Source organism: Varanus komodoensis, unplaced genomic scaffold (genome assembly GCF_004798865.1).
Source record: "Varanus komodoensis strain SLA01 unplaced genomic scaffold, ASM479886v1 scaffold2, whole genome shotgun sequence".
NCBI lineage: Eukaryota > Metazoa > Chordata > Lepidosauria > Squamata > Varanidae > Varanus > Varanus komodoensis.
This window is the reverse complement of record NW_025335568.1, coordinates 15,722,608-15,749,535: the sequence shown is the minus strand read 5'-3', so window position 1 is coordinate 15,749,535 and position 26,928 is coordinate 15,722,608. Positions and strand designations below refer to the sequence as shown.

The window sequence follows — 26,928 nt, the reverse complement described above, 5'->3', positions numbered from 1 at the left end:
TTTATTTAAACATCATTTCAATTGTTAAAACATATGATCTGGCCTGGGCAACTTCTTCTTCCTTCTCTTTCTCCTCCTATATTTTTATTTTATACTGATAATTTTAATTTTGTATTTGTAAATCAATGTATTTTTTGTATTGTTATATTTAATGGTAATTTATTATGTACTATTGTATTTCAACGTATTTTATCATGTTGTAAGCCGCCCCGAGGTTTCGGCAAGGGGCGGCATAGAAATGTTATAATAATAATAATAATAATAATAAAAAGTACGGCTTGCTGGAGAACCTTCAGTGGTTCCAAACAACCCAGCCATGATTGGAGCCTCCCAGGAAAAGGACTGTGCAGTGGAGCTGTTCCATCATAATATCCCCTTGAACACAACACATTCCTCTTTTCTTTTGTAGATGTAGAATATGGTTAGCATTCAACGTAACACTAAAGATAACTTGAGAGGTACAGCCATTTATTTATGAATAAATAAGTTAAGGAACATTTGCTCTGGGCTTTTTTACCAGAATTGCAATGTTTGACATACTGACATGTCACATGATGCTCAGATAACTCTCCTTGTGCTGTTTCTATGATCAAATCCTGGTATGCAAGAGTTTGTGTGTGTTTCTCTCCGTTGTATAAATTCTAGCATGTGCTAAATTTTGGCACTTTTCTGGAAGAATAGTGAGTAGTGCTGCAAGAGGAAATTACTGTTGGGCTTCAACAAAACAGCAGAAACTCAGAGAAGATAAGCCCAAACCACCATCAGTTGCTCCTCCCACCACCATCATGGCCTCTCTCACATCCTCTGAATTCCTAGAGAACAGGAAAATAAATGCAATGCTGCTTCCCTACTCCCCTCGTGAAGAGAAATGCCAGCCTGATCAGTGTATGATTGAGGCCATTGGTTACAGGGACACAGAGATCAAACAATCCCATGTCAACTCATGCCCACTTTTAATGGCAGTTGTTCACATGTTTGCCTGACATTCAGGTTTAAGTGAGCCATGCCTATGCCTGTGTGGATCAGACTTCATCAGGTGGGTCATGAATGAACAGCACCAACATCCTTTTTTAAGCTTTCAAGCATCATTGATGTTCACATGGGAAAGCCAGCATTTGGCACCAGTATCAGTGGTTAACTCTCTCTGGAAGAAGCTGGGGTCCTAATGCAGGAAGGACAGTAGCACCTGGCCAGCTCTCAGTGTCAGTATCTTCTGTCACCCTTCAGGTTGCATCCTTCACCGAGTGGGACGCTTTCCACTGTGCCATGCCATGCTTCTGTTTGTTCATTCTTCCTCTTCCACCCAGAGTCAGAGGACAGAATAGCTGTGGATACTGGAAGGCACAGTCACCTATCCTTGCTCACCTATCCTTTGCTTCTGGATGGAAATTAGACTGACTGGAGCAGGGCTGAAGAACCTGTGACAATCCAGATGTGGTGGACCTCCACGTCATCAGTCCAGGCACCTTGACCATTGCTGAGGGATGATGGGAGCATCAGCTTATCCACAAATGGGTCACAGATTCTCCAGTTCTGATCTAAGGGGACAGGCCAATGGACAAATATGTTGTTCCTCACCAGCAGGACTGTTCACTTGCTGACCTAACAGAGCAAGAAACCAAGTGACAGTGGCAAGGAAAGGCTGTCTGCTTTGCTTGCTCGCTTCCCCAGGAAATGCAGCCGTTAGCATGGGGACACCATGAAAGGTATGTTGATACACACACTCTTGGTAAAACTGGGTCGTGCACTGCAAGTATTCAAAGGGATTTAAAAAGACAAGGTTTGTTTGACCAATTCTGTAAGAGCATGTCTCAGATAGGACGTTCAAAAGCTGTATATGTATGTATGTATATGTCGGAAAAGCCTTGCACAGAAATTCACCGTCAGGACACATCCTTGAAAGGCTCTGTGGAGGCAAGTGTGGCAAGTCCAATTTATGAGATCAGAGTTTCAAGCTGACAGAACTGAAACTTTGAAGGATTTGAAAGCCAAAGGTTGGCAGAGGCTGTCTGAGAGGGTGCTCCTCTGCTGAGCCCAACGAATGGAACAAACAGCCATCCAGGTGTAAGCAATGCCTCGGGCAGTACTAAGCCTTGCAGAGCTGCTCCATGACCGATGCTGTGAAGCAGCAAACAAGGCAGACAATGATATATGACAGCCCAGATCCCGGAAAAAAAGCAAGCTGTCACCAGAGGGACAGTGAGCAACATGGCCATGAAAATGCCTGTGTCCATCTGGGTGGCCTAAAAGATACTTCAAAACTCCTCTGACTTTGAGAGCTGTGGGAAAGAGAAACGCTGTTGCTCTTTCATAGTTTCCTTTCTCTGCTTTACTGGACCAAATATTCTAAAGCACAGTAGGCTACCTCAAGAATTGCAGTCATTTATTCAAACTCATATATTTATTGGTTAATATTAATATAAATACTAATATTAATACCATTAAATATTTAGTCAAATAAATTACATACATACATTTCTCATAGACTATCCCCATGTTTATAAAACAAGAGTGCATATTCTGGATCGCCTAACAATTAAGGCTAATTAACCCTAAAGTGTGCTGAGTACTGCAGAGTATGTCTCTTGTAAAGAACCCAAGAGAAGCCTTTCAGGGGCCACTTAATAGATTGCCAGCATTCAACAGGCAGAAGGTTCTCCATCCATAAATTGGTCAGCAAATTCACCTGTGAAACATGGCATAATTTGCGCCTGCTATTACTCTTGAAGAAAAATGGGTGACTTGTGGCACTCCAGGTCTCTTGGCCTACAACTACCATCATTCCTTGTCATTGGCAATGCTGGCTATGACTGATGCAACTTGTAGGCCACCCCCAGTCCTGGGAGGAAAGATTTGGCAGGAATGTTGTAAGACAACAATCCATAGAAAATGGAAGCAGAGGAACTTGGGAGTAGTCAGAACAGAGGCAGAGATATGGGAGTCACAGTTTTCTGCTTCCTGAAGTATTTTGCTTGCAGTTCCTTAGAGCAAAATCTTTGGCCACCCTTTCTTTATGCAGTTAAGCTATTAAAAGCTGCTTCTCTCATTCTTTCCTACATCCATCCAGTTTAGGAGGTCTGACATCTGTGAGATTGCCCATCTTGGAACCAGTTCTTTCTTAGCATGCTAAGTTATGTATATATGAATACAATTCAGTCAGTCAGTGAGTCAGTCTCTCTTTCTCTCTCTCTCTTTCTCTCCATGGAAAGAGAGAGAGAGAGAAAGTAGGAGGCTTAACTACATTTTTAAAAATCTGTAATACTGCAATGATACCAGATTTACTGCCCACAATCTAGTCGTTGTACAAATACCCTTCCCTGCACACCTTCACAGTCTAGAATTTTACAAACAAACAAACAAAAAGAGGAAGTGGCATATTTGAAGTTCTATTATAACTAACTTGTATGCTCTCATGTGATTTCTTTGTCATTATACATCTCAGCAGTGGGAAAGGTAGCAGATCACAGAATCAGTGTGAGGGAAAAGGTCCATGCTGTTTCCCAGCCTGAATCCTGCAGCTGCATTTAGCCTCCTAAAATCCTATGGAATTTCCACTCAGAAATTATCTATCACATCTAGTTTAGTTTATTCACACTGTTGTCCCAAGCTGCATGAGCTAGAGATACATATACAGTAACGCCAACCAGAAAAGGTTTCCATGACCATCATAACCTTCTTTGAATCATCATAAGAGGAATACAGTAGATGTACTTCTGCTTTTTCTACAGATATAATGGTAGGATCGGTGTTCTCCTTTGTAACAGCTGTGTCAAAGCACACATACCACAGAAGGGAAGAGAAGGGCCATACTTCAGCAGTTTGCATGCAGAACCCCAGGTTCAATCTTTGGTATCTCCAGAAGACAATGAACAAAACCCTTTGCTTCATTAGCTCCCTAGAGGGCTGGGCAAAGCAGAAAAGCCAACAATGGGCTAACATGGACAAAGGTGGCTGATGTAAGGATGGAACTGTATGCTTGTTTAGACAGGAAAAAGGACTCAAAGATTCCCCAGCCAGCTATGGAATGTAGTTCTTTTTATGTGTAAACATGCATAGGATTGTACCCTAAAACAACTTCCTGTTTTCCAAAAGATGCTAAATTTGTAATTTGCTTATTTCTGTTCCTCTATTTTCTCCTAATAAAATAGAAGGATGGTTTCTTTACCAGTAAGTAATACTGCAGATAAATCCCCAAAACATGAGCAGAACAAATGATTTATTAGGTAATTAAGGTTCAATTCTATGCTTGAATGGAAGCCCCATTGAGCAAAATAGGAACAAATTTCAAGTTAAGACACATAGGATATGGTCATGAGGGCACTATATGTTTTCTACCTGGATGCTTCATCAGGGCAGAATCCATATGGTCTTTGCTATTACAGCCAGAGATGTGTCTTCTTGAGTAAAATCTTTATGCCTTTATCCAAGATATTATTGGAACATGCAGGTCAGGCTTTGTAGACCCTTGTTAGTCATAGAACTTCTCCATAATGTTTTATGCGAAAGGGATTTCTTTTAATAATAAAAGCAATTGAATTTTATATTTCAGCACTCTATAATACATGTGCTTGTCTCCTGAGGCCATGTCTAGTCTTACTTACAAGGTATCTCCTCCCCAGTTCATAGGGGGGGAAAATCCACCTTTATAACTGAAGTTTCATAAATCAAATGAAGCATATTAGCCAGGCATCCTGAGAGTTACTTGGAAGGAGACTCCAGATGCCATAATAAATCGAAAAGGATGACCACTTGATAATGAAGGAAGATGGGAGCCTGTGAAAGAGAATTACTGTTACCTATGAAACTTCATGCAGTGTTATTCACTTGTAATTAAGTATAAGGTTCCTATTTCTTCCTTCAAAATAGGAAATGTAGTAGAAACCATCAAAAATATCTCATCTGCAGATCCCACTGAAATCAATTAGAGAAGCACAGAATTTCAGTACTGTTCTGGTCTTCCATTTTTCATGGAAATTTAGAGAACTATCTTTTTTATTGTTGTTGCAGAAGCTTGGTTTGGTAACGTTTTTTACAGTAACCAGGTGGTTACAATCTGCTTTGATTCAATAAAAAGTAGAATCCTTGGCCACCACATTTGGAACAATTAAGATTTGCCTTCTTGTCTTCATCCAGCTGTTGACTTCATCCACTCCACATTTAATCCCATCCGATGTTCTAATTTCACTATATTGCCTCACAGAGGTCTCACAGAAATTGAGAGAGAGAGAGAGAGAGAGAGAAGCAGAGGCGGATTCTTCTGCCCTAGCAGATAGATGTTCAGAACAGGATGCACCAATAAACATCCCTCACTCACTGGAGGGGAAATGAATGAGGTTGACCCACCAACCTTAGCTTCTGTCATATGTGCTCCTACATTCAGCAGCTGTGTGAAGGAACTATATGTACAGATCAACCATGTTCTCTTCTTGTGTAGATCCACTGAATTGCCCAACCTTATATGCACTTTTAAAAAGCAAGAGTTTGTATTAATCCTGCTATTATGAGGCATGAGTAATATTGTAGATCATATTTTATTTCTCTTCTCTAAGAGGATAATGCTCGAACTTCTTATCTGAATCTACTCAGAAACTTGTTCAGCCAGAGCAGTGACTCCAGTCTTATTTATTTAAAATGGTTTTTACGCTACTTTCAAGGTGGTATACAAGATAAAAGCCAACAAAAATAGGTGAGGACAAACAGAAAGCACCATTAAAGCCTGCCACCCACAGATTATGGAATTACCAGTTAAAACAAGTGGATCTTCAGACCATTCCAGAAGATCTGCAAAGAGAAAACCCTGCTGAATGCTGATTCCGGGCCTTGGATTTGTGAAGAACCTGAAGGTTGTCTTTGGCCTATGTTAATGGCATGGACAATCCCACAATCTTCAAAAATCCCTTCTCTGCAAGCTGGTCAGCAGTCAGTGATCTGGTTCACATGATCAAAACAAGCACATTTTGTACCAGCACATGCTGGGCACCACTTCCCTAATTATTCTACCATGGCATGGCTTGTTATTGATGTGATCCATTGCAGTATTAATTGAGGACCACTGCCTGCTCAAATAAACCATGCTTCCTCCATTCAGATGACACAAGTCATCCCTAGCTAGATAATTAAAGAAGTAGTACCTCACACATAAAACAAATCACCATGGCTTCTATAATGATGCATCTGAAGATGACCGCAAATAAATAAATAAATAAATAAATAAATCTGACATCCAATCGCAAAGTCATCATCTGCATCTTCTCTGTCTTACTTTTCTCAGTATTACAAACTTTAAACAATTAATCATCCCAAAGAACGGAAATATAATTGTGTAAAAATGAACTCTAGTGACTATTTCTATCTTGCTGTAATTGACAAATGCTCACGCTTACCAGCAACTGATTTAGAAGGCAAGCAATGTTTAGTGCAATCAGCCACTGGTAACTGTAGAAAGTAAAAACTCATCAGACAAACAATTTGGAAGAAACAATTTAAGGGAATTCGTCAAATATGTCTATTTTCTTTCAGGTTTATGTCTTACTACATATACAGCAGCAGCTTTCTAAAGCTCTTTTTCTCACACCACCTTAAACAGCAAAACAAAGCATTATGGGTTAAATTCAGAGTTAATCATAGTTAAAATAAACCCAATTAAAATCAATCATTACTAATGGAATACATCATCACTAACTGATGGGGCATAGATTTCAATGGATCTTTTTATAACAATGATTAATGCTGAAATGAACCAGTAACTGAAATCAAATAGGAAACCTCTTTTTTTGGTGCCAAAATCCAATAATTTGTCAGATTTTTTCAAGTTTCTTATTAATAAACATGATTAAAAGATTGCTGCATCACAATTTTGAAACCATTCCACAGTAGAAGCCATGTTCGTTTCATCTCCTACATAGAAACCAACCAAACATCACTCAGCATTCAAAGTGAATCCCCATGCTCTCCATTTTACTTTAATAATAATAATAATTATTATTATTATTTTACACTGGTCAATAATGTTGTCCAAGTTCTGTTTGAATGCAAAAACTGAAGGAGACCACAATCCAGTTCTGTACCTCCACTGAATCACATTCAATAAGAAAATTAGGTAATCCTTAGAAATCCTACCTTCTTGAACTGCCTGAAATGGGTTGTTCCCATCCACGAAATTCACAGAAATTGTGATTTTCTCTGTTTGCAAGATTTCATCATTATGGTTGAGGTCAGAAACTGCCATACGAAACACCTCCTCATCCTTCTTTGCAGATTCATCAAATATTGCCCCTGGAAAAGAAGATATATAAATAAATAAGAGTGTTGCTAAATATATTAACAGAGAACACATTCAAGATGCAGTCCTGTGGTACATTTTTGGCCAATCATTCAACAAAATGAACATATTTTGCATTAATGCACAAGCACCTGTTTATGAATGAGCCAAGGAATTTATTGAAGATGTTTGGCAAGGGTGATCAAGATTCTTTTGGGCAAAATAACAAAGATGTTTGAGTATAGATCAGCAGCAACAACTAAATACAGAACTTAGGGTAGTCACAAAGTAATCCAGAATTGAACATGGCCAGTAGATTGAGATAATAGCCTCAGAAATTATAAGAGATCTGCTAACCAGGGTGGCTCTCCCAGAGGATAATTAGTAAACAAAAATTTGCAAGAAAAGATTGGCCAGGCTACCAAGATCTTGTGTAAAGCTACAACAGCTTGTGGCTTGTGACTAGTAGCTAACCTGCACGTGTCTCCTACAATTCCATGAGAAGCATTTGTGAAATGAGACTGAGTATGTAGCTGTTCTATCAAAGGCTGCTTGTGTAGGGCAAATATCATTCTATATTACACCTCATTTAATGGCAATGAGTGCAGCTGATCCATGACCACTGTATCAGAGAACTCTGCTGGTACACTGGGTGTTGTAATCTGACCTAGAAGTTGTGTCATTATGACTTGGATGTTAAGTCTGTTTTCAGAGTAGCAGGAACTCTTATCCAACTTGCCAAATTGCATTGATGGGACCTGGAAAAAATTTCCTTTAGGAAGAGCCAAAGAGTGAACAGGTAACACTAACAGTTGTTAGATGAGAGAACTTGGACAGGTGAAACTTTTGTGGAACTGTGGAAGGCATGACCCATGGTAGCCCTTCTACACAATTCCTTCTTTTTCAGTTCTAAAAAGCCCTTCTAAGTAACACTACAAAAAAGGTAAGCAGGTACACCTTCCTATGAATCTGGTCACACTAGATCCTGCATGTCCAGGGGGTCAGAAATGACTCTCCTGGAGTCCTATCTAGACCCTGTGGTATTTCCCAGAGAGCCATGTCCCTTTCCCTCAACCACCACTCATGTGGTGTTTTTCTAACCCCGGGCCAAATGTCACTTTTGGCAGGGGTCATCCTTGCCACCTACCCTTTAACAGCTGGCTACTTCCTTTTACATTGCTTTTCTAGACCGTGTCACAACTATGATGCATACTTTGCTTGTATGGCTTATCCCTGTATGATGTTAAATTTGCACACATAGGTATGGATCCTTACTTATATTCCACTACTGAGAACATCACCTCAGTGAGGACATTCCCACTGGTGGTAGAAGGGAAAACTTTTTGTTGCTCCCCCTCCTCTTTGCAATGCCTCGTTCCCTCATCACACTGACCAAGCAATTTTGCTCCAGAGATCTGAGAACAAATTTGCTATCGATTTCAGAGCCAGTCAGGACAGCCCTTTATGCAGAAGCTTGTAATGATCTGTTTGGTTAACCAGGGGCCTGAGGAATTATTCAGGATTATTCAGATTATTCAGAGTCTTTCTCATATGATCTTAACTATTATTAAATAATTTTAAATTCATTTAATGCTGTTTCATTTTTATGATATTTGTGTTGGATTGTTCTGTTTTATGCACTGTTGTAAACTCCCCCAAAAGCTTTGGCAATGGAGTGGTATAGAAATGGAAGAAAAGGTGGTGGTGGTGGTGGAGGAAGAAGAGGAATCATTCCTTTATTGAGTGAATATTTCTGCATGAAAACAGTTCCTATGACAGATAGGAGCTCTCCCATATACAGAACACAAGTCAGTATCCAACCTAATGGACCATTCACAATCACTCCATGGCTTGAATGGACACTGAAACCAGAAACAAATTTGACTGTAGCACTGGCTGTGCAGGCCAGCTTGAGAAAATAAGCTGTGTTTGTTTCAGCTATTGAACAACTACTTGAGTGAACAGGCCCAGTCCGCTGCCACCCGAGTCAGAATCCTCAGGTGGTCCTCTGAGCTCCCTGCCCTAACTGTAGCTCTGAGTACATTTTTCAAGGATGCTCTCCATTTGTACACAGTAATAGCAAGGCTTAGTTAGGCATGCGTGAATCATTGAGGTTCTCTGAATGACACTTACATGCTCATTTCAACTCTGGTTCTTATCAGATTACAAGCTTTGTGGGGTGGGATTGCACAATTTTCTGCTTTTATTTTTCCATGTATTTCTCCTAAGTGTATCCATCAATTGTGTGCATTTCTAAGTTTGTATGCATTTTCTCCCATTAACTTAAGCATGTTCATGCATATTTTTAAAAGCACACTTTTCCCCAAATGTATTTTATATTGTAGTGTTAATCGCACAGCAAGCTCAGAAAAGTACAGACTTTAGTTCACAGGTTTATTCTAGTCCATGTTTGGCTCCAGGAGGTGTGAATTCCATAAATTCCGATCTTAATTGGACTAAAATGAATTGCTTATCCATATCTATGTTCAGCAGACATGAAAGTTGCACTGGCTGAACAGAATGTTTTGCCTAGAACCTGCTAGATGGTGCGGAATCTCTATTGCCGATTCGTGTGCCATGAAGTGTGTGTGTGTGGGGGGGGGGGGGTTGCAAATCACTGCTCTGCATCTGTGTGGAAAATACTGGGACATAATTTTGTTCTTGCCCACTGCATACTTCCATGCATTCATTTTCACAGTCTTACAGCCCTTGCATTATAATGTATGTCTTCCACAGACCAATCATAATAGGTTATCAGGACACCCTAGAGCAGTGTATTCTCAGACACGTCTGATTTTTTTAAGGACACGGCTTCATTGCCTTAATTTATCATGATCTCTTTTTCATACCCTCCACCATCAATTTTCTTGCCAGATCTATTCATCCACTGCCAGCAGACTCCCTGCACAAACTTTGTTCACTTTGACCAAGGAGTTTTCTTATCCTCATCTCTTGCCATATGGAGCAGCTGTTTCATACCTCTCTATCTCAATGACCTGTCATTTCCTTGCAAATGCTGCTGAAAACACACATTTTCTTTCTGTCCGTCTTTCTTTCTTGGTCCTTAATTCCTCTGTCATCTTGCCAGATAATTATTTAGATACAGAGTAGTTTCACTTAACTCCAGGAAGGCATTGTGGGCTCAGGGTAACAGATATCATGAAAGTGTTCTTTAACGCAGGGGGCAAGGTGAGCCCATGTGCAGTATTTAACACTGAGAATCATGTATAGTTAATCCTCTAAAAAATCATCTGGGTTACTCATATATCTAAATTGTTTCTGAATGAGTTATCCAAGTGACACTTTGGTGCTTATGTCTGATGCTTATTATGATAACACACCACACACCCTGTGGGTAATAAGTTGATCAAGGAAATCTTCTCCTGTGGGTTAGATCAGTTAAAAACCAAAGCAATTTAAAACCCTCCTAGCAAGTGACATCAAATTGAAGAGATGATGCTATATACAAGGGATGAAAACCTGTACCCTCAGGGTCAGAAGCAGCCCTTGACCTAATTTCAGAAGTTGTCTGCAAAAAATCAGTTCGGATATCTGGCAAGAGTGATAGATTCTAATGTGGTTGTCTGGTGAGAACTGGCTGAGTATATTAAGTGAGTAGTGAATGCTGATCAACTTTTTAAACTACTAGTAGTAAGTAGTAGTAACAAAGACAAGGGAAAATATAAGGAATTGTCTAGGAAGTCTGCACTGCTGGTTGAAAAGAGCAATTCCACATTTCAACATTTTCTGCAGCTCCTGTTTGCAAAAGCTTATCATCAACCTATTCTCCTTTAGCCAGTTTATAAAAATATGCTGTAGTAGAGAAGATCATAACATGATGCAAATGTACACGAAATAATGTTCTACAAAGATGGGAGGAAGAAGAAAAAAAGACACACGTCCTCTTTCATTGAAAACACATCCTGTCCTAAAGGATTGGGGCTATTCTTTCACTGATGAATCTCACTGAGGCACTCCCAAATAGAGTTGGCTGTATATTTCAGGCCTGAAAAAAGCTATTACCTCCCAGGCACTGAAAACTGTGGAAATTGAAATGTCACATCTTTCTTAGGCTGGCTAATCAAGTAAGATCACAATGTGCTATATTGTAACTGTAAGCTACAACTGATTTGGTTGGGGAGAATCACTCAGACTGAAAGAATGCACTGTCCAAACTCTGTAAAAGAACTTCATGGAAAAGTGGTCATATGTATACCCATGTAAATGAGAGTCACCCTTTTAATGTGAAGTTGAGCATTTCAGCTGAGCACCTGTGTTTGGCATTCGATGTTCTAATGAACATTGCTTAATATGATTGCTTCTTGTCCCCAGTGACATTGTTAGTTCGTTCCAGTGTGTGAATCCAATTACATTGTGTTTTCCAAACTGCTGATATTGCATTATTATCTTAAACATGAGAGGTCTGATGTTGCTACTGGAGGCGGAGGGTGGAGAGAACAGGAACACTAGTGCTCACTTACAGGACATAAACATCACTGCTAGAAGTTCCCCAGTACTTATGAACTTATTCCTGTGACCAAGGAAAAGTCAGCAAGTCATTAAGTTATTCAATTGTAAGAACAAACTTTCTATTAACCTAAGCCTTAAATATATCTTGTTTATAACATAATTTATTCCTTTGATCTTGCAGGCATATTAGGGTCCCAGAAATAGATTTTCTCAGTTTCTCTAACATTATTGTTATTCAGGTAGTTGGAATAGGACACAGATGAATCATTAACTCAGTCATGTCTTCAGTATATATTATGTTGGTCAATCTAACATGAGTACTGTCTTCAGATGCTATTATCCTCTTTCACTAGACCAGTGGTGGTGAACCTATGGCACGCGTGTCACAGCGGCCACATGGAACCCTCTTGGTTGGCACCTGAGCCAAGTCGCCCCAGCATCGCCCCAGCTGCCGAGTATCAGATAACAGTGTACATAGGGACCATGAGCATGCTCAGAAAGCAGTAGTGGTGCCAGGCGATGATGTCACAAGCTGCAGCTCATTAGCCACAACTTGTCTGGGCTTTCACACTGAACTACCAAGTGTGTGTGTGTGTGTGTGTGTGTGTGTGTGGGTGTATTTGCTTGGACTGGCTACATGGTGTTTTTTCTAAACTAAGACCTCAGTTTTCAAATTTTATTGCAGTGTTGGCACTTTGTGATAAATAAGTGGGTTTTGGGTTGCAGTTTTAGTCTCTAAAAGGTTCACCATCGCTGGATTGGGGTTGGAAAAATGAGGAGTACCGGCATGGTTTTGATGCTTGGAATGTGTTGAGAATGGGCAGAAATGTTGTCATGTGCAAAGAACTCTAGTCAAGGAAGGCTTTTTCAGAAATCCCCTTTCAAAGGTATTTTGTCCCTATATTAGGGTTAGGCCAGTGGTGGCAAACGTTATGGCAGTCATGTCACAGTGGGCATGCAGAGCCCTCTCTGTCAGCAGATGAGCCATTTCGCCCCACCATCGCCCCAGCATTCAAGCATTTGGCAACTGTCCGTACTGGGGACTTGTGCATGCCTGGAAAGGTGTAGTGGCACTATGTCATTGGCCACAACTCATTAGCTGCAATTTGTCCAAACTTTCGCATGGCTGGTCAGTGTACTGCCAAGGATATAAATTTGCATGGACTGGCTGTGAGGTGTTTTTTCTATACTAAAACCTCTGTTTTCAGGTTTTTTCATAGTGTTGGCACTTTGCGATAAATAAATGGGTTCTGGGTTGCAGTTTGGGCACTTGGTCTCTGAAAGGTTCACCATCACTGTACTCGACTATGCTTTCGATCATTGTTCATGAGGCTTAGGTTCTCCCTCATTCCCCCATTCCTGCTGTCCAGATTTGGAAGGCAAGCTGTGTGAACGAACTATGGTTTGAGGAGAGGCTTTCCATTAAGCCCTGCATGACAGAGATGAACTAAAGTTGGGAAGAAAGATCTGCTTGCGTCCATCGTTCATTCTTGATCCTCAAAATCATGGTTGGGAAATAACCAAATATAATCTTAAGAATATACCATGTCTGAATTCTGCAGCCAACATCAGTGAAGAACAAGTCATAAGGAAAGGGGATACTGTGAAAGAAACATCCAATATAACATATGCTTCTGCTGATGAAGCTGAATGGGATTCCCCATCTCCCCCCTGCCGCATTTTAGATCAACCAATCTATTGCCAATTGTTCCAAAATACTTGACTACAAGATATTGCTCCGTTATCTTCCCCCCTCCTTCTTCAGTATTATTCTTAGAAACCTACAAAACAAACAGACAAACCAATAAACACTGCCCCCAAATGTCCATGTCTTCTCATAGGCTAAAGTGCAAAAATATTCATTTGGGTGCATATGTGCAGTTTTGGAAGTGGAAATAGGAAAAATTCAATTCTGTCAATAAACAGAATTTAGGGGAGGGTGCTGAAAATCTGTGAAACACAGACAGAAAGGATTTTTTTTAAAAAAAATCACAATATATTAAAATATTTGGTTTGTTCTACAGTATTCCCAGCAAGAGGATGTTCCATTTATTTCCCTTGCTGCATGGTAGATATTCTGTATTCTCAGTGCAACTAGTGTTGCCATTTGTTAAAATCAAAAAATTAAAAAAAAAAATCTTCTCCAAAGATTTCAGAGACCGGATTAATGCTCAATTCCTCTTTCTCTGTATACACAAAGTGTTGGGGACATATGTGCCTCCGTGACACATGCATACAATTTTAAGGGTACATGTAATCAATTTCCTTTCTTCAGATGTAAAAGGGTGGAAGTGGTGCTGGAGAGGAAATGTTTTGTCTTGCAGACAATGCCAACTATGGTGAAAGGAAAGGAAAAGAAAGTATACAGTCAAGAACTTTAAAAATAGATCCATCCATATGTTCTACACAAAGGATTTTTTAAGCTTCTGCTGGTCTGTTTAAATTGAGTTTCAAAATAGAATATTGTTTTCACACAATCTTCAAGTTAGAAGTAACACCAAAGCTCATCTAGTCCCTCCTCAGCCCATACTATATATGGATAAATTCTATTTTAATAGTTAGCTATTTTCTGTTTTCCTGTTTGATATTATTTTTGTTTCATATGTTTTATTCCTAACTACCTTGGACATTTTATGGAAAGTCAGAGTACAAAAAATGTAATGAGGAAACAGAATGGGAGAGAGGTAGAAGAACCCAAGAAAGTTTCCAAGAGAAGATCTGTCCATCCATAAGCCTTCCTGAGGTCACAAGAAGCTGTACGATCAGATCAACATCGGTGGAAATCATTTCACTACTGCACACTAGTATGAGTTGTGAAAGACACTACTATGAGGAGAAAAGTGGCTCTGGATTGAAAATGTTCCCTGATTCTACTACAGGACAACTTGTGGTCCTCCGGATGTTCACACACACACACACACACACACACACACACACAGAGGGGATTTCGATTTATTTTTATAAAAAATAAAGCATTCAGGTTTTTACATGAAATTTGTTTGAATCTATACACTGAATACATATATAATGTGCATCCCTATTTGTTTTGCATATGGCAAGATACATTCTTGATCAATCTTAACAAAGGCAGATATCCATGTGCTTGACCATTGGTAAATTATGCCTTTAAAAAAATCCTTTCAAAGCTTGAAAATTTCACCAAGTCCTCCACGCATTGTGCAATTACAAAGGACTGTTTATTTTTTCCCAGTGTTGTCATATTAGTCTCTTAACTGTCAAAAGCGAATGGAGAATCCATTTAAAGTGACATTTCAATAAGTGCCAAGATCTGGATAGATAGTCAATAAAAACACATGTATCAAGATGCTGCCAGCGCCTATCATTCCTTACTTTTCTTATAGAGATAATGGGAGTTTCAGTCAAGAAGTTGCCCTACTCTATAGAAGTATTTTTCCAGTCATAGAAGGAGTGTTCTGAGGGCCTTCAATATTAGCAGAAAACTTGTTTAGTTGGGCCTCCTGGCAAAGTCTAGACTTAAAAATCAGTAAAAATGTTTTTGCGGTGAACTTGAGCAGACAAACTGAATTATACTTTTGACAAACTGAATTATACTTTTTATCAATTAGTGGAAGGAGATGACACATTCTTGATCAAATATGATTTGTTTGTTTGTCAAATATGGTTTGTTTGCCAAATATGATTTCCCTGCAAGGTTGAATGGCAATACATGCAAGTGCAGCATTTGCTTGAATCCAGGTCTGGCTCTGAAACTCCCAGCGTTTCAAATATTCTCAGTCACTAGAAAGACTTGCTGAGGCTGATCGGTTGTATTGACACATGATCTATGCATATCCCTATCTATTGCCAATGAATAAATATGATACATGATAATTATGATTACTTTGGTTCTAATGGAGGAATGGAATAGGAAATTGAAATGCCCTGTTTGGTCCAAGCTGTGGAGTGCTACTTTTGAATAAGGATTGCTGGAGCTGTAGTACTGCTAATGCTTATAAATTATTAATAATTAGTCATAAGTTATTAATGATTATTAATTACTTTTATATGTTCATTTTGCCTCCATTGGGGAAGAAGTTATAATATGGATAAAGCTAGTATTATAACACTATTTGATATGTTTGGATGAATTATTGATCTGTTTCCTTGGCCTCAAAAATGGTGATAATACAACACTGGAAAGATAAAAGTTCATCTCCTATAAATCAATGGACTGGAGACTTAATAGTACTTTCAATATTTGAGTAGATGATATATAGAAGTCACTCTCTGACTGACATATATATGGATGTTTGGTCTGCTTTTTTGAAAGCTTATGTATAATTGATACATCTGGATTTATGCTGGCATTTGGCTATTTCATTACAGGGGGGTTCTGTTTCTAATTTTGCTTCATTTTGTTCTGTTGAAATTCCCAGCATAAGAATAAATAAATAAACACTAGTCAAAGAATAATGGATATGAATAATGATCCTAAATCCAGATAAATCCTTTTGGGATATATGTCTTCTCTTTATTCAAGATGTTGCACAAAGCTCTTTCTGGAGGGATGGCTGTTGTTGGTAATAGCACAGGATCTGGTAATCATGCCTCCTTCCTGTCATCAAACATCATACAAAACAAGTGCTGGGTTGCGTACTTTCCCCACACCCCCACATCTCCTTTTTCTCATAGCTGTCTTTTGCAATATTCACTTTCCCACATTTTCCAATGGAGTTTTCCAATCAAAATATGCCCCCAAGAATGTATGTGCCTAGAGGAAAACAACGTTCAGAAATGGAATTGATCAGAAAAAGTGCTTGCAAAAATGAATGCATTAACCCAAAAGTCTACAGTATGCATATTTTGGAGAAATTTGCACAAAATACCTATGGAATCTCAGTGTTTCAGATGAACTGAATTTCAGATTGGAAAAATAAAAATGGGTAGAAAGCAGAATTGACAAAGTTGCCCATTCTTGGATCAAGTACTAATAAACAGCAGGTTTTATTTTGGCTTTGTTATGTGCTGTTCTTAATCAGTGTTCATATGTCATGTTTTTAATGTATTGAACAACATTGACAGAACTTTTGTTACTGGGTGGACTACACACACACACACAAAATGGAATAAGTAAACCCAAAGCAATCCATGCTCTTTTCCAAGTAGATGAGAATAAACTTAAGACAACTTAAATTTGCCGCACTGTTTAACTCTTCACAAAACCTTCTCTTTCTCTTTCTCCCCCTCCCCTCCCCCCCCCACACCACACCACACCCATTTAGAGTGAATATGACATTGTTAGAGATTTGAAGTAGCAGTGTGGTCATCATATAACCAGTGACCTGCTGATTTTCACTAGCCCCTCAATTTTCTACCCTATACAAATTGGACCTTTGTTGTTAAAAATGGGTGGTTTAGTACATGTTATTGTCATATTATCCTTAATGCCCTGGGAAGAAAGTTACTGTAATGGTAATAAATCTGCTGAGTGTTATTAATGTTCATGTAGTGGAACACATTAAAAAGTGCCCTTATAATAGCCATTAGTAACCTACTTACAGATGCTTTATAACCAAGGGGAAAGCTGATATATAATACTATTTCATTAACAACTACCTCGAGCTCTAAGGAAACATTCACAACATCCAAAGAGGGGGAAAAAAACAGTATACAGGATGCCTTCATGAAATACAGCTGTGATAGGCCCAGAATGATGTCCTTTCTATGAAATGTACATTATTGCTAATGATGGATATTTGATGGATGGATATTGATAGATATTTGCCTTAATATGGTGATTGATGCAGGATTTGGATTTGTAGGTCCATAATAGAAGAGAATGGTAGGAAGCAAATCTCTGGCTGTGGTCTCCTGACATGGGACTCAATGTAGGGGACGAGTTCCAAAGGTTCCCTTCCAATGGCAAAAGGGGACTCCTCTGGCATATGGACCAAGACAGGGAAGAAATCTTTTCCAATAAGAAGGTCTCATTCTTTTGTAGGAAAAGGAAAGCTTCAGAGTCAATCCAATGTTTTCATCCTGCCCACTGGTCCTTATTCGATATATAGTGGCCCACTGGATCTCACTGACTGGACAACACACAGAACGTGTTAGTTGCCTCTGGAGGCATGTCTTACCAGTTCTTCTGCCACCTTTCATTTTGCACAAGACGCTCTGAAAAGACTCTTACTGAAGGAAAACAGTGAAATAATGCTCTTACCTCACTCTCCGGTTTCCTTTGCCTTTTATTTCTACTTCCTTTCCCTGAAACTCCCCAGGAGCATATGTTATGTTAGCAGGATCCCTACAAAATTTAAATATATTGATTCTCTGACCTTGGGGCATCATGACTTAGAAGGTAGATTTTCTTGCCCATAATTTATGTGCAGGAGACAGCATCCAGCCCTGCCATTGGTGGAAATCTGCATTTGTGCACTGAACTCTTGCAACTCATTGTGCAACCAGTTGCACATAACTTTCGTGAAAACACCTGTGCAGCTGGTTGTCACTTCCATTTCTGTAACTCATTGTGCAACTGGTTGTGTAACTGATAGTTTGAGTGTAACGAGCAGCTGCTTGCACAGCAGAAAGATTAATCACAGTTCTGCAAGTGCTATCTGAGTTTGTGGAAAGACACCATTGGATACTGCCCATTGTAGGTGAGACAACATTTTCACATGATATTGTCATGAAAGACCTCATGGAAATCAATGGTTTGCACTATCTGAGGTGAGATTGGTAGAGCAGAACATCCTTTGCAACGTTCCCTAGGCTGTAAAACATCCTGTCTCTTTCTTCGTCATGGCCAGTGGTTCAGAATTATTTTTCTAGAGTGTTCTGGATTGATTAGGGATTATATATTTTTTAAACTCCTTTCTTCAATTTGCTGCTTTTTGCTTATTCCTTAATTATTAGCTATTCCTGATTTTGATCAGCATAGCAATCTTCTAAATTGGTTATTTTGTAATTTTATTACAGATTCACATTGTATGCTTCATGCATATCATTTGTACAAACAAAATAAGTGTCAAAGAAACAGCATCATAACTCACACCTCTGGTTCCTGATCCAAAAAGTGATGTCAACTCTGAGGAATGCAAGCTGATCGCCACACATGTCTGTCTTGATTAATTACTACATTTGGTTATCTCCAAACTCAGTAAATGGTTTATATAGCCAAAAATGCAGTCTGCCTTAGGGCAGTAAGCCTGGGGATTTGACTTCTAATATAATTTGAGGGAAAATCACAGCCTTAAAGAGCTATAAATAATATGAGAGCTTGCTTACTATATGCATTCTGCTATATGCTCATAATTCAAGTTTTAATCAAATGTGACGGAAAATAAAATGCACATATCTTTCTGGCACAGTGTTGCTGAAGAGGATAAAACCAATCCTAAATTGCTCCTGCTGTCAACCATAGAGAGAGAGAGAGGAGGCTGGTGATTCCTATGTCAGGCAGGCTCCTCATCCATTGCAGCTCATCTTTCCAGCTCTGCAGGAACTATCTATGGAGTTCTATGGTGGTGAGCCTATTTTAGAGATGGAGGTCAGCACCATGGACAGTCCCTACAAAGCTCCTGCAATGGATGAGGAACTCCAACTTCTCCTAAAAAACAAGTAATTTCTAGGAACTCTTTACAGGATAAACACTAGTTGGAATGCTAACAGCAAAGTCCACATTCGTGTTCAGTCATGGATGCCTGGGAAGCTATGGTCAGACTGTGTCTGAGCCTAGTCGAAGGGCATTTTTGTAGGGATAAAATGGAAGGTTCATTTTTCTTGTATTTAGTTACTGTATTGATACCCAGCTTTGCTATTTATTACTACCAACGCAGCTTACAAAACCAGCAACTTGCAACACATAAGGGTGCTTTTGTTTTGCCTCATTTTGTTTTGTTGTTAATCAGTCAAACCTTTGAAAGCCAACAAGAAATTTCAAGAAGTGTGAGCATACAGAAAAGAGTCAAAAGCACAAAAAGGAAATGCAAACGAAAAATCCTACTTCAATAAATGCAGCTCAATGCACCTCTGAATGAAGATAAAGAGAATGCCTCGAGGATGGTAAGGGAGGGTAATCCACAGTCTGGGTGCCATGAATGACAAGCCTCTTCCTGACTCTTCGAAACCTACACTGTGGTGGGTCGGGTGGTGATTTATGGTTTGCAAAAAAACCAGAGGTCTTACCAAAAGGAGAACAAAAGACGGGAAAGATTTGTTTAGCAATGCATATTTAGAATTACTTAATATAATTTAGATAAAAATATAGTGCATGTAACACTTATGTGAAAGCCTGGAACCAGGCAACCCATGTGCCCCTTCAGTCTGCTGCCCAGGTGCTAAATATTGATGGGTCCCTCCTATTCTCTCTTCTCGTAAGTCTTTACCTCTAGACTAGCCTTTTGGATCAGACAGTCCTTTAAACAGATCATAGATTTAAAATAGAGAACTGCCCTCTGTAATGTACGGCATTCTAACATAGGCAGGGCCACTAAAGCAGATCTTGAGAATTTCTGGAAGATTTTGATTGAGTTCTTCCATGTGTCTCTATGAAGAAATGGTTGGGATAGACAGAACTCTGAAAAATACATTTTATTGCATCATAATGACTGTTTTTCCTAGTGGAGGGGAACATTTGAGCCCAGCTTCAGGCAGTACAATGTCTTGGGCTGACAGTGCTTGAGAGGGACTGCTATAAGTTACTTCATTGGCAAACCAGCTCAAAGGATTTGGCAAAAGAACAAAAGCACAACTGGTTCTCCTCAGCTGTTGCTGGAACACAGCCCCAGACCTGCTGCATTAGCAATCTTGGCCAGGATGTACTTTGCCAGTGCTTTGGAAACACAGCTGAACATAAAGCAGTTCTGACATGAAATGTCATCCCATACCAACCTTAGACATTGCATTAGGCTACAACCGTGCCTAGGGCACACATTCAAGAACTAAACTGGCAGATGGATTTTAGGATTCCTGAGATATTATGATCTCCAGAGCTGGAATGTGCAGAAGCTGCTATAACCTTTAGGGGAAACGAACCTCATTAGGACCAGGTAAAGATGACCAAAGAAGTGTCATCTCACGCTTCTGAGTTCCTCTGAGGTCTGGGTGTTCAGCAAATGAAGGGGGAGTACGTAGAAGAAAAGAGTGTTTCTGGGCAAAACAAAACAGCCTTACTAATGAACTCACAATAGCTTCAAAATAGAATGAGGAGGGAGTGTTACATGATGTTTCAGCAAGGTTTGGTGCAAAAGATTGCACCAGCAGTAGTTAAGCTGATGGAAGCTCATAGCTGCTATTGCTTAGAAAACGCAGACACTGGCCATTGTTGAGTTCTGTCAATCAGACTGAACAGGTAATTCAAGATATAAAGAGCAGACATTAAGAAAATGGTGCTAAGTCATATTTGCAAAGTTGGTTATTAATTTTAGGCAGCAAATTAGGTATAATGTGAAACAGAAGCCTTTAAAAATAGTAATCATCATAGAACGTGGAGACATATAGTGACCCTGAAGCCACATAGGCTTGCCACTCTAAAGAACAATCTTCCTTCTCGTAGAGGTAAAGTGGTAATGCCTTTTTACTGATTCATTAAACATCGCAAGTCACTTCCAGGAACCAAGCTGTGCTGGAATGATGGAATGAAGTACACAAAGCTATGTGCCTTCTGCCAGATCTGCTATAACCCATTACGACTTTTTTGGTCTGCTCATAGGCAGCCAAGGAACTCAGGTAGCATGGGGGAAGCAACTTAAATTCAGTCTTGTTCCTCTCAGTAAATATGGATCATGTTCCTCTTGAAGTTTAATGAACTAGGTACATATAGTCAAATCTGTCAATTTTATTTTCTCTCATCTTCCCATTATTTAAAATTTTAAGTTCAATACATCCAGAGCTTTGAGAATGTTTGAAAAGAGTCCACATGAAAATTTCATATGCATTTTTGTGTGCATGTATAATCCATGTATTTTATTCAATTTTGCATACTCTACAGATTCTCTCCAAGCCATTTTCATATCACCTGATATGCATTTTAATACAATGTGTTGTAAGATATGCATTTTTGTAGGCATTATTTTATTGGAGAACTGTTTTACAAAGTGTGGCAAGTAAACATTTTGAAGGATAACTGAGTTCTGGCTTGTGTTTACATTTGAATGTGCAAAGTTAGGAAAGTTCACCTTGACTAAACAGTTTCTTCCTCGTCACTATGTGAATAATCAGCACTAAGTGGATTGACTGCTTTGTGTATTTTACACGTTTCTGTAAGGTTTGGCAAAGGCTCTGTCATTATCACAAGAGCTTCCTGTCACCAAAAAAAAACCTGATCAGAGAAACATCTTTGGTAGCCAAGAATGCAGAGGAACACTTCAATTTGATTTGGCCAAATTAACTCTCTTGGGATGGGTCTCCTCCTTCACATTTATCCAATTTGCAATTCCTGGGCATGAATAAAGATCTAAATGCAATGTGAGGTTGGAATTCATATGTTTCTAGGTTTGCCGTAAGTTCTTCAAAATGAAACAAAAATGCATTTGATAATATGCACATATTCAGAAAATGGACAAAGATATGCATATACACTTCCCAAATATGCACAAATATGCTTTACGCAATAGATGCATGTGGCCCAAAATTGCACTTAGTTAAAAATACACACAAAATTCTCTCTTTCAAGTATGCCTGCCCAATCAAAGAAGCAAAAATTTTAAAATGTACGTAAGTCCATATTTAGAGGAGGGAGGAGAGGGGAGGGGGAGGAGGAGATATTCTATTATTTATTTAGTTATTTATTTATTTGGGATATTTATATGCCGTCCTTAAGTTCATGCAGGTAGAGAATAGAACGAGACTGACTGTAAAAAATGAAAATATGGGCAAGACGGGGACTGACAGATCCATGCATCCTGATGGGGCACTCATTCCTCATCTTTACAGCAAAGCTCCGTGTTATTGGCTCGGTGTAGGGAGTCTTCAGTGAATGGATGAAGATATCTCAGCCCATGTCTTAAAGGAATAAAATGATCAGAAAACGGGGGGGGGGGGGGGAGCCCTCACGTGAAGCAGAGCTTTGGTTCCAAAGAAGTGACTTAATGACTGCAAGGCTGCTACTGGCAGACCTCCTTTGGAATCCCTGAGCTTTCCGTCAGTTTTAAATTAGACTATTAACATAACAGTAAACAGCTATTTGTGTAGAATAAATTTACTTTTCAATGGCAAGCACTGCAAAGTGGGATCAGAGTGGGCACTGAGCAGCTGGGAGAAGCAGCTGGGATTGCAAGGAATGGAGAGATGGCAGTCACGTCCCCCCCAAAATGATTTTTGTAAAAAAGGGGGAAAGTATTTAAATGTTCTGCTCTTTTGGACAGATTTGCATCACAATGCCAGTGTAGAGGCTCAAGTGCCCAACTCAGAGTGTGAAGTAATTGGGCTTTCACTTTGCATTTTATGTTTCTTTTTCAAGCACATTAGTCGCCAAATTAAAGGGCTTGGCAGGTGATTAAATGAAAAGACTGAGGTCATACTTAACAAAGCAAATCTCTGCCTTGGGCAGCATTTCAGCTAGAGAGAGAAAAAACAGGGGAGCAAATGGCAGCTGATGATGTACCATCTTGCCCTGCAACTCATCTGAAGCTATGGAACAGCATTCAAAACAGCTGTGCATAACCGCGGAGTCCTGCAACGCACAGAAAAGGAGGCGACTGCAGGAAGGCCTGCATCACTGCTCTTCATTCATATTCAGCATCCCAGGAGACATGTGTTTATAATAGCAGGGAATCGTTCGCTATCTCTTCCCCCACAAAAGGATTTTACTCTTATTCTGCGGCTGCTTAATTCGTTGGTCGTTCTACTAAATTAGAGCCTCCCGCCCCCAAGACCTTCAGATGATGAGCCAAAGGGGGATGTCTCTGTTTATTGTGCAAGTATAAAGAGCTGTTTCCTGTAGCTCTGACGTTCCTGCAGGGTAAACATGCCAACTGCTGATGGGCAAATGAATAGATCTAGTCATGCTTAACATGCATCCCATTGTCTTGGAATGCAATGGACAAACACACCGTCAGCAAATTTTCTGCCCCTTCCTCCATCCCTCTTTTCATTCAGGCCCATTGGCAAAGCTTTCCAATCAAATGGCACTGAGTTATTAAGCTGGAAGTCACGCTGTCCTTGCAGGAATCCTGTAACTAAAGGAATGGAAACCATTAAAAAATCTAAAAGCTGCATTTCACATTCAGATCTGGAGTTCCGCCTGTAAAAGAGCCTGCTTTGGATTTCATTCCTTTCCTTGCACGCGGTAGTTTGCACAAAAAATTGGTAATAGCACGTTCCACGTTCTGCGCTTTGCAATGTGACCTAAAGCTATTGCAAAATAGGATTTTTATTATTTTATTTTATTTTGAAGCAGCTAAAAGCCCTAGTTAATGCAGGTCCCGGGGATTAACAGCAAAGAACTCAACCAAATAGCCATAACAGAGCGTGCAGCTGTAAGATTTTGATAATTCTAATTTCTTGGATTCAGACACAAAGCATTCCCTGTGTTGTGAAAGTATACATAAAATTCTTTTACAGGTGAAAGAAATACGGCACTTCTCAAGTTGCTTCCAAAATCATCATTTTGGAATGAATGGTTCCAAATTCCAAATTTTTGCTCTATTTCTGATGTCCAGAATATGTCAATACTTATGTAGCCAAAATGGTACCATCCATGCAGCATAGGAAGGTATTCATAGGATGCAGACCTCACAAAGTTTCACAGACCAGTCTAATGAGGAATGAACATGTTCCATACAATAGCCACAAAACTCTGACTGCTGAGGGTGGGGAACTCAGGACTGGGAAGGATGAAATGGAATTGCTGGAATTGTTATTCCCTTCTTGTTCTGCATGGCCCAAATGGAATCAAAGTTTTCCCCAAACATAGGCTATTTGGAAAATTCACAATGTATACAGCTTAAAACAACAACTTTAAGCTGCATATTACTATTGTGAGTGCATAGAAAATATTGTCAGTTGATCCTAAAAGAAGCAGCTGAATGGACCAACAGTTCGGGGTGCTGCATTCTGCATAATGCATTTTAATAATTCTTAATTTCAAGAGCTATTACTGGAATTGCTGTGTTTCACTTGTTTCAGACCAATTCCAGGCAAACTATGGCTCAGTGCTGTGCGACCTGAATATTAATACCATCAATAATTCTGAAATGACACTGTGTTCTAACCTGCTTAAGTACGTGGAGTAGGCTGAGCACAGAAAAAATAGCAAGAGACCATCAGTGTGTGTGCATTCTCAACAGTGTGTGTGCAACCCAACAAGCTATGGGTTGTTTCCAATGTTCATCTGATTTAAGTCCCTTTCAGTTCTGTGGCTCCATCATTACAACCTTACATCTAAATACCAATCTACTTTTGTTTAGCCTCCAGAATCACTCTAATTCTGAGCTACAATTCCTGCTCCCAAACACTACAAAAGTCCTAGGTAACATCATAGTTCCAGCTACCACCCTCCGGTACCCATTCCTGGCAGCTATTTTGGGTGTTTTCAGCAATAGCTGGTGGTCAAAGTCCCATCCCATGCTTCTGTAACCATGCAGAAAATCTAATAAATATTCATCTGGAAGCTTGCTGGAACAATAGGAAGACCAGATGGCCAGCAGAACCAGCAGGGAGCTGGGATAGGAGCAAGAGTCAAGCAGGCATCACCTCTCTCTTTACCTGTAGCTCAGACAGGAAAATGTAAAGTGGTCCAGCTCATACGAATAAAAGAAAAGCTTTGGTAGATGAGATAATCAAGATTAGCATCCTGCTTTTGACAGTGGCCAATGAAATGGCTATGGGAAGCCCACATTCGTTTGTTCGTTCGTTCATTCATTCATTCAATTTAAATCCTGCCTTTTTCCTTACAGGAACTCAAGGTGGCTTACATCATTCCCCTCCTCCTGCTCTCAGTCTCCCCACAACAACAACCCTGGCCTGAGAGTCTGAGACTGGCCCAAAGTCACCCAGTTGGCTCCATGGCTGAGCAGGGACTTATACCAGATCTCCTGAGTCCCAGTTCTGCATTCTTACCCACTACACCACATGGGCAGATGTAGATCACTCCATTGCTGCTCCCCAGAAACTGGTGCGTGGACACATATTTCCATCAAAAGCTGGAGTTTTCATAGTGTCCATATTACTAGGCATTGATAGACTTTCTTTAATGATTTTGTCTAATTTCCTTTCAAAGCCATACCTTTGTATCATTTCCCTTTGATCAATGGTCATCACCATACCATTTGGCAGCGAAATCAGAATTAGGACTAGAGAAGATAGTGAGCCGTTCAGAGACTAAAGTGATTGGATGGTCTAGGAAATATCCCAGTTAGATAGATAGATAAGATAGGTGTGCACGTGAAAAGATGCTTAGAGGCATGCTGTATGCAATGCAAGGGGCTGTGCAGTCAGAACAAAGGAAGGGCTAGAAGATGCTCCCATATGAGTATTATGGGAGGATTATGAGTATTATGGGAGGGGCAGCAGGGGAAGTCTATAGTGACCAGCCAGTTATATATCACACAATCTCTGCTCTGCAAGAGAGGGGAATTCCTGGGGGTGGATATATCACCTAGTTTACAGAAGACAGCTCTGTATTTGTGGGCATCCACTATTTGAAGAACTGTCAAGTCCAGAGAGCAGAAGCTTTGACTTCACCCAAGGACAACTACTTTTTCAACAGGCTCACAAGTGATTTGGTCAGAATCTTTCTCAATAAGGTGGAATTCCTTGTAACTCTGTAAATTACAGTCCTTTCTTCTAAAGGGGCAACACTGGATATGAATTAGCATATGGACATGTTATGCAAATCTGCACCATTTAGTGTCCCTTTCTTTGGAAATGAATTTCCTTTGGGGGTTAGATGGACACCCTTTCCTGGGGCCTCGGGGAAAAAGGACACAGGCTACTGCATCCCATTCAGCATCTGCTACCTAAGAATGCTGCCTCACTTTGTCCAATGGTAGAGCTGGCTCCTGTTTCAAACTTCCTTCTTTCCCTAATCTGAAAGGTGAGAAAATGTGAGAAAATCACAGCATGCAAGGGAGAACCTTCAGAATTTATGTATCGAGCACAATAAGGATTCTAAAACAAATCGGAAACATGCCAGAGGGCGCTTTGTTCTCTTCATTGCTACTTTTTTGCTTTCCCTTTTTTAAACAAACAGGCAAAAAACAAACAAATAAAACTATATCCAGAATTGAAGCCAG

The 26,928-nt window shown here is 39.7% G+C and overlaps 1 protein-coding gene across 2 annotated transcripts in view; it reads right to left on the bottom strand.

Moving 5' to 3' along the window:
• The window catches only part of GRID2 (glutamate ionotropic receptor delta type subunit 2), a 919,670-nt gene that overhangs the window by 715,975 nt on the left and 176,767 nt on the right, over positions 1–26,928 (bottom strand). For both annotated transcript variants that reach the window (XM_044429596.1, XM_044429597.1), the window contains exon 2: positions 7,120–7,275. In XM_044429596.1, coding sequence (XP_044285531.1) covers positions 7,120–7,275 — 156 coding nt within the window. The remainder of the gene's footprint in view (positions 1–7,119; positions 7,276–26,928) is intronic.